Here is a 13,848-nt window from a genome sequence, read left to right on the forward strand (position 1 = left end):
CAGTGATCTGCTGCTGTCTTAGCAGTGGGCACATCCTGCCTGCTCAAAACTGTCATTTCATAGCTGTGCTTAAATTGCTCAAAACACTTGTTTTCAGCATACAGGGCATCATCCCTAGGCTATGGATGATAATTTATTGTATTTATGCTACCTTTAGTGGAGAGTGAACAGAAGAAGTGCAAATTGCATGTATCAGTTACTTTTTAGTACCTATTTATGTGTACAGGTCCATCTTTGCTGTGGGGACCACTCTCTTGGAAGCACTGCAATACCCCTGTCTGGGCTACTGAAGAAAGGAAATGTGGAGATTGATCAACACCCTGTGGCAATAGAAGGAACGTTTGTCCTTGTTCCACCAAATAGAACTAAACAGAAACTGTCACAATTACCTTTGGATCTGGCTCCTACCCTTGGGGTATCTGTAACTCTCGAAAGGGAGAGGTTGACCACCCAGGTATACCTTACCCATTTTTTTTTTTTTTTGGCTTAGACACTGTTGCACAGTTACATGTGGAAAAAATAATTGGTATTTCTAAGTCATATTTGAAAGCTGATTACATAAAAGAAAACCTGAAAGAATTGGTTGTTTTATATGAATAATCCTATCATTGCCTTATTTTTCTAGGTCTGAAAAATAATCTCAAACTATGAAAGTGTTATGAACAGACTTTTAAGTGCAAGCCTTTATCAATAATAAAATTATGTCACTTCATTTAGCCTTTGATTCCCTTTAATGCTCTGACTGAATCTGAACAGCCGCAGGAGAAAGTTCTTTCACCCGTTAATGGGAAAACGGAGAGCCTGCAGGAGAGATCCCAGAATGTCCCATCTCAAGCTGACCACCACTCTTCAACAGACGATGTAGCAACAGAAAGTGAAGTGGAAAGCCTTAAGCCTGAAAAAGGCAGAAAAATAAGGGAAAATGGTACGTGGTGTATAATTTTTCTACAGTTCTCAAGTATGGTTTTGGATCATGTATTACTCATTTGTCATGATAAATTGCAGGGAAGTAAGAATTATTTATATAAAACAAATAATAAGAGGGGGATAAATGTGATTTAAACATGATGGTTGTTGAGAACATTTGAAATAGCCAGATTAAGGATTGATGGTGTGTAGATATCAAGTGATGTAAGTGGTCATCAGTTTGAAAATGATAGCAGAAATGTTTGTAATTTCCTGAATTTGTGAATGAGAAGGTTCAGTGCAGTGCCCATGAAGAAAATTACTTGCTCAATGAGGAGATGAAATGGTTTAATTTTCACATTTATTAAATAGAAAGGCAGGGGTAATGTGGGATTTTTAAGATTTCTAAGGAATTTCCTATGTGGATAATAACTTGTGAAGACAAACGTTCATTTTGTACAGATCGCTGGATAAAACCAAACCACTGGGGTTTTCGGTTACTTTTTACAATATCTTTTTGTTTGGACTTGGCAGCCCAAATAGCCTTTTAAGACTTGTTTTTGATTTGAGGACTGGACTGGAGAGAAGTGAAAGAGAAACAGAGATGATGGAAGAAGAAATAATAGAATAAAGCTCAAAAGAAAATTGTATTTGCTAGACATGACTGAACACAAATCTTCTTAGATGATTTGTGAATAAAGCAGAACTATTATTTTTCTGATGATATTTCTATTGCTGTTCTTTTGAGATTGGTCCTAGAGACACCCAGTTCTGTAGAGGAAAATCTTATGTCCTAGAACATGCTCTCCGGATTTGTCAGCTAGTTCAGCCAAGTTTTCTTTTAATCCTAACTGATCTTATCTAAGCAGGGATTAAGTCCTTTATATGGAATGTAACAAATTATTGTGAACCCAACAGCTGGTTTGAATCTCTGGTTGAGAAATCCAGGGTGATGCTTTTTTATTAATAGTAATAGTAATTTTATCACTGTTTTGTTAAAATGTAAAACATGTCATTTCACATTTATCTTTCAGGGCTGGTGGCCGACTCCTGCCAAGAGGTTAACAAACAATGTACTGAAGAGCTTCCAGCTTTCAAATCACAGAGCAGAGCGACATCACATCTGTTATTAGATCTGCAAAATCCCAGTAATGCGAAATTTATCAAATTTAGTACATTAAATGAGATTAGAGTGTAGTAACAACTTAAATGAATTTTAACAGTAGGCTGTATGCATTTGTTTTCATGTCTGTGATGGTCTTTAAATTTAATTCAGCCACTACTTGTCACAAAGCAATCTAGGACATTTTACCTGAATCACTTAACACAGGACTGAAATCCTCAAACATCGGCTAGTTGAAATTATCATAGGATTTATTTTTTTCATATTATTGTTAATGCAAATAAAACACTCAAACAAGCAGGAAAAATTGAAGTTCAGTGTGAGCAGTGACGTATTTATCTTAAAATGGCAAAAATTGAAACATTTTAAATAATTACACGGAAGGAGGATAGAACAAGTAGCACTTAGGGCAGTTGAGTACTTATCTGACAGTTTGTTTCCTTCTTTGCTTTTTGTAGGGACTTGGTAGAGCAAGTCTTAAAGACTTAACCCTAAGACTTAAAATGTCTAACGTTTTTGGAGGGTACCTTTTGGAAATCATGTCTGCAAGCCTTGTAGTTTGATGGTTTATGCTTTGAAGTCAGTATTGGGTCCTAGTGTAAGGACATAAGGAGCCTGGATGCAGTTGGACAGACACTCACTGTAGCTTCTGTTTCCTTTATTATAAAATGGATGTCACAGTAGGTGGGTTCGGTGGCATAAGCAGATGTGCTTTGGAGATGTAGCTGGAGCACTTTAGTTTGCTTCAATAGCTAAACCTTGACTTGGCACCGATAGTTGATACTGCCTTACATGAGCACTATAATTGACCTAGTGCTCTGTCTTTCAGTCTCAAACTAAAAAGGTTAGTTAATTCAAAGCAACTCTCAATCTTTTTTTTTTTTTTTCCCTTATGCATGCCCTCAGGTTGGGTAGGAACAATTAATGTGCACTGTTACTCTTACAGCACCCTTCTGAAGAATTTAGTGTCATGGATCTTAGTCTAAACTTACTTTTTAGTGAGATAAACTTACACAGCTTTGAAGATTAATAAGAAAAGGAAAATATTAAAATCTTTTAAGAAGATTTAAAGTGTATTAGGTTTTGGTGTTTTTTCCTTTGGAAGTAGTAACTTACAAAAAATTGGCTGTTTTTCACAGTATAAATTTATATTACAGGGAATTAAAATCTCTTGGAGAAACAGCCTATCTACTTGCATTTAAAATGTGAGACTTTTATGTACTTGGTTATTTTAGGCACAACAAATTATAAAAAATGCACATTAATTTTCTTTTGTTTTCAGCTGGTAATGGTCCAGTAGCAGCGTACCAGTCCAACCCTGTGGGAGCATCCAGTTCCTCTGAACCTGTGTCAGCACAGAAAATTGTCATCCCAGCAGCCTCTCACCATTTTTGTTTTTCAATAGACTTAAGAAGTATACGTGGTCTGGAAGTTGGTTTTCCAATAAACTGCATTTTAAGGTACAGGTGTTTTTGTTTTTTGGGGTTTTTTTTGCCATTCTTGGTAATAACAGTATCTTTCTCTTCAATACAAAGCCTTCATAATCTGAATGATTGCTGGCAGTATGTTTCTTTTATGCCATTTATGTAGCTGATTTTTAATAATAAAATACTTTGGTATGTTCATCTGGCTAAACTGATCATTAAAGATGGTGTGTAAAACTTCACCTTTGCTGCAATGTGTATTAAATCTCACTTCAATGTCTGAGCTCAGACAATAAAGTATATCATTCAGTATTTAAGGGAAAAGGAAGATTACTTGTCTCACTACTTTCTGGTTTCACTTCCAGCTGATCAAATAAGTGATTTTACTTGGGTTTTTTTTTTTTGGTAGTTTTCCGTGTCTCCACCAAGACCTCTTAGTAAGAGGCAGACCACTGGTTTGTTTGTGAGGGTGAAACTAAAGGAAGCACATTCTAGTTTTAATGTGAAGAACCAGGGTAGTACATGGATTATCGTTCTGAGAGGCCGGTAGATACAGAGGTGATGGTTTAAAAATGCACAAAAAATGTGTGGGATATTCATTATTGATGGTATATTTGAATTCAGTGGTTCATAACAGTTTTTACAATTTGCTGCCTTGTTGCCATTAGGGCCCTTTTGGTGCACATGATGAAGTATATCTTTAAACGATGATTCAGTTTGAGTGTGTTGGATATTTTTGGCTAGGAAGGTGCCTCTGTGTTTGCTTTGCCATTATTGTGACAGTTTGATTCAATAGTTTTAACTGGTCGCAGAACTCTAGTTGTGGTAGTGTTTCTTGGAGTTTGTTTTGTTTGAACTAGGGTGAAAAGGTGGAGGTAAGATGTAGGAATGGAATATTTGAAAATGCACCTAGTATAGAGTATATCATTAATGACTTCCTGTGTAGGCGACATTATTAAATAGTGTGTAGAAAGAAACATACAATGGTTAAAATTTTGTCCAAGCTTTTTCTTGTAACAAATAGGTTTGACTGTTTCATGCACTTCAGTTTTAACAGTCAGTGATGAATATGGCAAGAAACTGAAGAGGAGAAATGTGGCACATAAGTATTTACTAGCAACTTAACTGTCAGCTGGCATCATCAATTTGAACAAAGTGGAGTTAGAGAGGTTTTTGCCACCCATTTATTGTAGTTTATCATGCACTGAATTGTGCCAGTAGTTTCAGGCCCCATTGTAAATCATATTGGTGAAATTATTTTATCTTCCTTTTAGTCAATTAAACTGGGAATTAAAAGCTAATGAAATTTTCAAATAGTTCTGACACTGTGTATATGTATAGTTCGTTATCGGTTACTGAGTGTTAGACCAGCCTTAACTGTAAATATAGTTGTAAATGTTCTCAAGTAGCAATCTACATCTGAATATGTTTTTCTATTTCTCTCCTTACGTTATACAATAATGCAGAATTTTAATAAAATATAAATTCATCTGGGTATGAACATAGACATTATTAAAGCTTCTTTTGTCAAAAAAGCTAAAACTTGATTTGGCCATTACAGTCATCAGACAACAAAAAGAAGTTTTTAATAATACATAGAGAGCAAAAGGGAGGGTCAAGGAGGTGCCTCTTAGTTGCTAAATGCAGAAAGTAGTGGAGTGACAGGGGGTGAGGAAAAGGCAGAGGTACTCAATACCTTTTTTGCCTCTGTCTTTAGTGTTAAAACTGGTTGTCCTCAGGATGCCCAACTCCTAGAGCTAGAAATTGGTGATGAAGAGATGAGTGAAGCCCCCATAATCCAGGAGGAGATAGTTATTAACCTGCTATACCAACTGGGTGCTCACAAGTCCATGGGCCCTGATGACATCCACCCCAGAGTAATGATGAAACTGTCAAAAAACTTGCTAAACCACTTACAGTCATCTACCAGCAGTCCAGGATAACTGGAGAAGTCTGGCTGAGTAGAAATGAGAAAAAGTAACACCCGTCTATAAGAAGGGTCGGAAGGATGATCCAGGGAACTACAGGCTTGTCAGCGTAACCTCAGTTCTGGGCAGGGTCATGGAGGAGGTTATCCTGAGTGCCATCATATGACACGCGCAGAACAACCAGGGGATCAAGCCTAACCAACATGGATTTATGAAAGGTCCTATTGACCAGCATGATCTCCTTCTATGACAAAGTGACCTGCTTAGTGGATGAAAGGAAGGCTGCAGATGTGGTCTGTCTGGACTTCAGCAAGGCATTTGGCATAGAAAGACACAAAATCTGGCTACTTGTGGCATGGATGGGTGGACTCTGATAGGTAAAAAATTGGCTGTGTGGCTGGCCCAGAGACTTGTGGTGAATGGAGTTAAATTCTATTGGAAGCTGGTCACTAGTGAAGTTCCCCAGGGATCCATGATTGGGCTGGTCCTGTTCAAGATCTTTATTGAGGATCTGGATGTGGAGATTGAGTGCACTCTCAGTAAATTTAAAGATGACACTACAGTTGGGTGGGAGTGTTGATCTGCCTGAGAGCAGAAAAGCTCTACAGAGAGACCTGGACTGACTTGTGTCTCCAGTAGGACTAGGGAAGTGATCATTTCCCTGTGCTTGGCATAGATGAGTACTGTGTTCAGTTGTCCGCCCCTCACTTTAAAAAGGACATTGAGGTGCTGGAGAGACTCCTGCAAAGGGCAACAAGGCTCATAAGAGGTCTAGAACACGTGTCGTATGAGGAACAGCTGAGGGAATTGGATTTGTTTAGACTTGAGAAGAGACAGCTCAGAGGGTGACCTTATCGCTCACTGCAACTACCTCAAAGGAGGTTGTAGAGAGGTGGGGGATGTTCTCTTCTGCCATGCCTGCAGTGAGAGGACTAGAGGGGAATAGCCATAAACTGAGACAAGGGAGATTCAGATTAGATGTTAGAAAAAAAAATTTCTCTGTTAAGGTGGTCAGGCACTGGATTAAACTGCCCGGGGAGATGGTGAAGTCGCCATCCTTGGAGGTGTCTAAGAAGCATCTGGATCTGTGGCTGGAAGATAGGGTTTAGGAGTTACAGCGAAGTGACATTGTTAACAGTTGGAATTGATGATCTTAAAGGTCTCTTCCAACCCTGATGATTATGTTTCAATAACAGTGAATGTAAAGGAAGCTGGATCAGTACCAAAGTAAATGAAAACATGAATTCTCAAGAACTAATTTCTGTTGTTGAATGTACTTGTACAAATGCTGTGAACTTTAATATAAGATGTGCTTCATTAGATTATGCCTAAACTAGTTTTCTTGTTGCAGAAGGTGTAAGAAAAAGTACCTATTTATATAATTATTATTTTTGTTGTTTTTATTAGGTACTGCTATCCTTTTTTTGGTAGTGCAGCACCCATTATGACAAACCCACCTGTAGAAGTCAGAAAGAACATGGAAGTCTTTCTTCCACAGTCATATTGTGCATTTGATTTTGCAACTGTACCTCATCAGCTTCAAGATACATTCTTCAGGTAGTAACTTGAAATTTTTTATCCTAATTGCACTTTTCTAGTTTTTGTTGTAAATACAGTCACAACTATTTCATTTAAGATCATCAGTTTGAGAATTTTGTTAAGAATTCAAGTGCTAATGCCAATGAATATTTAACACACTGCACTTCCAGTTTTTCTTGTTTAATATTTAAAGTAAAAAACTCTACAGTTCTTCATTTCAGCTCTTGTGTGCTTATGCAGGGCTTGTTGCTTACAGAATGAAGTGCTGTTTCTGTAAATTGTTAAAGTAAAGCTTGATAGCATAATTTTTAAGGTATTATGTCAAATGAAACATAATTTTTATTTTTTTTTTTATGCACAATGACTATGTGCTATCTTTGAAAGTGCAGCAGGTACTTGGAAAGCTGAGCACAGTGTTGAGGGCTGCAAAACACTTCTCCTAGTAGTTCTACCAGCTTTCCATAACTGATTAAGATGTGAAATAAAGAATCATCAAAATTGTGGTATTTTGAAAGGAGAAGTGGAGGGAGATTTATTTTATGAGTGACAGTGGCTAAAATTTATAAGTGTAAATGAAGATGATCAAGGTCTGTTAGCATTATTCAGTCAGTTGCTTTCGCTGTAGCATTGTTCTTTGTTAATAATTTGTGAAAGGAATTATAACCTGGCCAAACCAGTTGATGGAGAAGATACAAAGTCAGTCTCATTCCTCTGGTTGAAAGGCCATAAACACATCTCATTATTTGACAATTGTAATCATCAGTGATTTTGGAAGTTACTTTTAGAACATGAGGTTCTTTGCCAAAATAAATAGGAATGCTTCCTCTTTTGTGTTGGTGCCTGAAACTAAGATAACTTGTTTGTTTCAGATTACCTCTGCTGGTTGAATTGTGGCACAAGGATAGAACAGCCAAAGACTTACTTCTAGGGATGGCGAGACTTCAGCTTTCAAACGTTTTGGCTTCAGAAAAAACTCGCTTCCTGGGTGGGAATGGTGAACAATGCTGGCGTCAGACTTGTAATGAAACAGTCAATATCTCAGCAGCACAAGGGTAAAACTATTTTTAAAAATACTTAACTCTGTAGCAAATCTTGAAGAATTGTATATTTCATACTTCCCTGATACAGGGCAAGCTCTGCCTTCTTAGATTTTGAATAGGTAAACAGGCTGCAGAGTACTGCATTATGGAGGGGTGGGAATAGGCATCCAAGAGATTACACGTTAAATTGCCGCAGGTGGATTGTGCAACCCCCACACCATTACCAACCTTATTGTAGTAAACCGTTAGGTAATCATGATCCTGGATAAACTTCATAGACAGATTTAAGAAATAAATAATTTGAAAAAAGTTTACTGAGGCACTTCCTTGAGCAAGTTACTTCATTTCAAGAGGCACTGATATTCCAGAAAGTAATAAACGTTGGTTCTCCATAGCATGCGTTTAGATGCAGCTAATTTCAGTTAAAGTTTGGAGGACAGATATATCCATAGACTGGAGAGGTCTCCTGTTCCACAGTCATACTCTGTGATAGTAGCAGGGATTTGAGCTTGTGTACATCAGAAGGAGAATGTTGTGTCTGAAGAGAAATGTTCATTTACATAGAGCAATGATGGGGTTTTTTATGCATACGAAAAACTTAATTTTTAGTTAGTTCGGTCCTGTGTCCTTGTTGAAGATGAGTTGTGCTCACAATCACTGTCTAGACCCTCATATTTTTCTGTGTTATGACAGAACTTGATTATGCCTTTGGAGATAAATTTAATTCTATTAAGGTAGAGGTCAGTTTGAAGCCTCTAATGCAGTAGATAATTCAAGCATGCTATATTTGACTTAGGAAATTTCATGTTACTGATTGATATCCTCCGAGATTGATAGAAAATTGACCTCTGGGTTTGCTTAAACTTTTGTGTGAAAGCTGGCATGGCCTGAATCTGTGAAGCGTTACTTTAAGGTCTCGCTGTACATTGAAGTTCATACTTCGACCAACAGTGTGTGTTTAAAATGAAACCTGGTTTTGCAGAAAACGTAATAACCACTAGATGGCATTCTCAGGATGTAGTCGGGTCTGCTATTTGTTGTGCTGATGTTCACTTCCTGTCCTTGCTCCCGTTGGTGTAGCCTCCTCTTTACACTGATACGTTAAACAGAGCTAGTGGACCTCAGAAATCTAAGAAATTAACATGAATCTTGTTTTCTTTTTTAGTCAGTGAGTGATGGAAAGTTGTAAGGATTTAACGAAGTAATTTTTTTAACTTACATGAAGTACAAACGTTTGGGTTTTTCTTTCCCTTGCAAATAACTGTAGAAGACTACACCTTTGTAAAAAATATTTTAGTTTTGTCTATTTATATTTGCTGAAAGTGAATTTCTGTGAAAACTAAAGCTGTGCTTAAGTCCTGCAGTACTTAGTTGCTTGATACTTAATTCTGCAGCTTCCAGGCATCAAGTGAGTGTGTAATTGCCCTGCATCTGTAAATTGCTATCACTGAAATGATGGCTGTGGTTTTGAGCAAGGTATACACTGCAGTGTACTTCCTTGTCAGACCAGTGATAACTTTCAGTGATGTGATTTGTGCACCTTCCCTCTCTTAATATCTTTCTGTGCAGAAGGCTACCTTTGTTTGTTACATTTTGTCTATTATTAGAGGCGAGACAGTTGGGAACAAACTATTCTGTTTAAGCAGAAACCACAACTAATTTCGAATTAGTTTATTGAAATATGTTATCTAGGCATTTTTTTGCTGTACAAGAGCAGATCTACACTTAACCTGTAAGTGGATTTCAATTTGCCAGTTCTCTGTGCTGAAGCTTCCAGAAATGTGGATTCTTAGCAATCCAAGGATGGCTTACCACACATGATATGCTAAGTAACTTATATTGTGGATAATTAGAAAGTTACTGTTAACATCCTAAAAAGCATGTGCAACAATTATATTGTTAGAAAGACCTAAGACTGCAGGTATAATTTGGGCTCATTCTCTTGTTATGGGGTTGTGTTGATTATAGTAATCTGTTAGTTTAGTAGGTTCCAAACTGGTTATCTCTTTAAGTCAGAAAACTTGCTGCAGGTGAATGGACTAACCTTTGGCATAACAATATACACAAGAGTCCATATGTGGGCTCTAGCATAGGCAACTGTTAGGAGACTGCTAGACTCTAGCATAGGCAACTGTTTAGAGCTTACACAGAACTTTAAGGACTTCGGTTTTGCTGATTGTGTGTTGTCTTACAATTCACTTTCTGTATTTCTAGGCAGTCTTAATTAAAATAACATTCTAATGCTATTTATAGGTCAGGCAACAGAATAGCAGAGCTCTCATATGCCATCACTTTGGAAGACTACGGCCTTGTGAAAGTGCAAGAAGTTATGGTGTCAGATTCTTCTCAAGTAAATTTTGCATAAATCTTATCTTTATCCCTTGAATTTCTCTTTGGAAAGTTGTGTTTCCAGTGAAAAATCTGCTGTTGTTATATCAGGCTGTAGGTGCTGGTCAACAATGGCATGCTCCTCACGCTCAGCCTCGTTGTGCCCCAGAAAACCATCCAGAGCCTCGAGAAACTCTTGAATACAAAGCAGCACTGGAGTTAGAAATGTGGAAGGAAATGCAAGAGGACATTTTTGAAAATCAGGTTTCTACTTTTTCAGTTTATTACCCAAACTGCATGACTGCCAGAGAAGCCTTAGGAGAACTGCTGAGAGGAACATTAACTGTATTTTTCTTTGCCACTGTTTCAAATAAGGACTAAATTTTACTCATACAGTATATTAAAACTTCAGATGTACACTAGTCCATTCATAAATTCCATACTTTTAAGGAAGAAGGTTAATTCTTTTCTGTTAATTGACAAAGGTGCTAGATATTGAACTGCTGAATACCCCTTCACAATTTCCCATTAGTCTTTACAAAGTGCAGTAGATACACAAGATTCAAATAATCAGTGTTAAATTATGACACTATTTCTTCAGTCTCACCCAAAATCCATTGCTGTGTTTCTCCTTTTGAAATTATTCTAGGTGTTCTTAACCATGTGCTTGTTTGTAAAAGATACTGAGAATCTAGTGTCTATTTGTTAGGATATTTTTCTCAAACTCGTGTATACTTTGTAGGTTGTACTTCAGTATAAGAAATATCTTTCACTATCAGAATCATACCTTGAGCTATAGAAGCCGGTGTGCAAAACTCTTTTGCTTCCAGACTTAGTTCTGCTAGTACTCTAAAGCTGCACTTGCAACAATTTTGATTTGTTTTTCTGGTTTGGGGGGTTTGTTTCTGTTTTGGTCTTTTTTGCTTTTAAAAGCTTAAAAAGAAGGAAATGGTCCATATGGAAGCACTTGCAGAAGAATGGAAGAAAAGAGAGAGAGAGAGAGAGGCGTTAGTGAAGAAAAAGGTATGGAAACTCATCCTTATGCTTGCTGAAAGTCTTACTACAAATCTCATCACTCAAAACGTGACAAGGTATTTCATACCTCTGACATATAACAAAGGGTCTGTGATTAGCCTTTGCATCTACTGATATGCATACATCTAGTCTACAACAGTGCCAAAAAATAAAAGTAGTCCTTAATCATAAAATACCTGTTAGAAATCCCTTAGGTTAGCTTGCTTTTTTGGGGACTTGACTTTGTCAGTGTTTTATACTTTTGTTTGTTTGTTTAGGTGGCAGAATATAATATTTTGGAAGAAAAACTTCAGAAAACCCTGAGAGATCTAGACAAGCGAGAACGACAGCTTTTTAGTGCTGAATCGGAGGTAAAACCTGTTTGGTCATTTTAAGCAACACAATTTCATGAGCTGTTTCTATACGGTTTGAGTCTTCAGTTAGTGATAATTGTGAGCTGTGCATAAGATCTGAAATAGCCACATTCATATTGATACTTAGAGGAGCACTGATAAATTAAACCAAGTTTTGTTGCAACTGCACTTTTTTACTGAAATAGAAATACAGAGAACTTCTGAATGGGTTGCTTGGATTACAGAACTGTAACTCTTCTATTCTTGAAAGAATCAGAGCATCACTGCAGACACTGATGCAACATGAGCACATCTCAATTTTAATTATAGTTCAGCCAGGTGAATATTGTACATGTGCACAAGAGTACCTCACTTCAAAAAGTAACTATTTGATTAACCATTGAAATAGGAGAAGGTGACAAGGAGAGCTGGAAGAAACTGCAGTTGTACGGTTTTTGTTATCCAACAATATCATAGAGTTCTTTCTTTTTTAATAGTGACAGGTCCAAAGAGGATGCAGGAGAGACCAGTAACAACCACTTTCTAGATCTCACTGAGCACCCTTAATATGAGGAAATGGGGTGTGACTTTGGGAAAGCCAGTTGTATGAAAAGAGAAAAAATAAACTGTCTTTTCTTGTACTTAAGACCAAACTCAAAATTATGTAGGTCAACTGCTGTGGTGGTTTAGTAGTCCAGCAAACTTCCAGAGTAACTACTTTTACTCAGAGTGAAATGAACTTGGCCAAACTGAAGCACCAGGTTATTTTGCATAGATATTAAAGTCAGAACACAGTTTACAGCACAAAGTGCATCTGGAGGTGTACAGAGAGCCCGAGTTCTGAACAGGACACAGGCTCAACCAGCCAGTCCATGTGTTGGGAGCTCTCTTAACTTAGTTACAAACACAGAAAGGATTAATATGATAAAAAGGTTAATCTGACTTACAAGGAGGAAAGAGAAAGTTTGTCGTCCATTTCTCTCGAAACTTTCTCAAAATTTAGTGAGATTCTGACCTGAGAGTTTAGAGACGATAAAAATCAGTGGATTCCAAAAGCATCTAGACAAAATGGTGTAGGGTTCAGTTTGCAGTTATCTAGGCCAGTAACATCTTTCTAGAAAGTTCCAACATGTCAAGGATTGTTTTCCTGTTTAGCTTTATGAGAAATTCTCTCAATATGCTAAGTTCGAAGAGTATGGTTGTACTAACCTAAAGACGTGTTGTCTGTAGCTGTGACTTCACTGTCTCTGCAGTGAGTGGACATGCTTAGCTTTTCAGTTTGTAATAGAAAGGAGGATGTAAAACTTGCCTTTAGCAATCCTGTAGAATCATGTAGAATGTATAGTAGAGATACAGATAGCTCCATTTTTACAACAGTCAAGCAGGAGGGTATTTGTAGGCCAAATATAATGACTGGCTGATGATTAGTTAAGCTGAAGTACAACAAAAGCATATTTGGCAAACATAGATAACTGGAGTTTTTATTGTTTAATTTCTAAAATGGATAACAATTTTTCTGTCATGAATAGCAGAAACAGTTGTAAGGAACTTTTAAATGTAAAGCTCTTGCACTTATGGATTAATATAAATTGTCTCTTTTTCAGATTCAAAGAGTAAAGGAGGAGCTGCAGGCAGAACATGACCGAAATCTGCAGGTGCAGCAGGATTCTGTGAGACGAGCCAGAGAGGAATGTGCACACCAGCTTGAGCTAGAAAGGTCAAAAATCAAACAACTGGAAGAAGACAAGCTTCGCTTACAGCAGCAGGTACACTTTTGTTTCCGGCCTCAACTATTTACTTATTTACATGAGCATTTTTATAAGTATACTAAGTAGAGCAGTGGTTTGGAGGCAAGTGCCTTTTGGCAACTTTGTAATAAACATTTAATCTCTCTTGTTTCGTGAGCTATGTGCTGAGATTCATCCCTGTCAGTCTTGTTCAGTAGTAGGGCCAGTTTGCAGTGCAGCACTTAGAAACTTTTTTCCAACACTGCGAATCAAATTGCAACTAAAAGCACACATTATGCATAGAAGCTGAACAGCAGTATACATTTCAGTAAAAATAAATAGTTGGCAATGAACATCTAGAAAAACATCTAGTTAGTTTGACTGTGCATTAGTTTTATCCTTCCACTGTAAAAGAATATTTCTGTTCTTATTGGAGTGGAGGGGGATTTATCTTGTTATTGCAGTC

The 13,848-nt window shown here is 37.3% G+C and overlaps 1 protein-coding gene across 1 annotated transcript; it reads left to right on the forward strand.

Moving 5' to 3' along the window:
• Positions 1–226: 226 nt before the first annotated feature.
• On the forward strand, positions 227–13,421 carry CEP120 (centrosomal protein 120kDa; the record flags this gene model as incomplete). The annotated part of the gene is made up of 11 exons (XM_009082842.1): positions 227–454; positions 718–925; positions 1,941–2,054; positions 3,312–3,489; positions 6,789–6,938; positions 7,790–7,972; positions 10,214–10,310; positions 10,400–10,552; positions 11,222–11,311; positions 11,581–11,673; positions 13,260–13,421. Coding segments are annotated over 11 exons (1,656 nt in total), but the record flags the coding sequence as incomplete, so codon positions are not given.
• Positions 13,422–13,848: the final 427 nt, after the last annotated feature.

The sequence above is a fragment of the Acanthisitta chloris genome, unplaced genomic scaffold, assembly GCF_000695815.1.
Source record: "Acanthisitta chloris isolate BGI_N310 unplaced genomic scaffold, ASM69581v1 scaffold3609, whole genome shotgun sequence".
NCBI lineage: Eukaryota > Metazoa > Chordata > Aves > Passeriformes > Acanthisittidae > Acanthisitta > Acanthisitta chloris.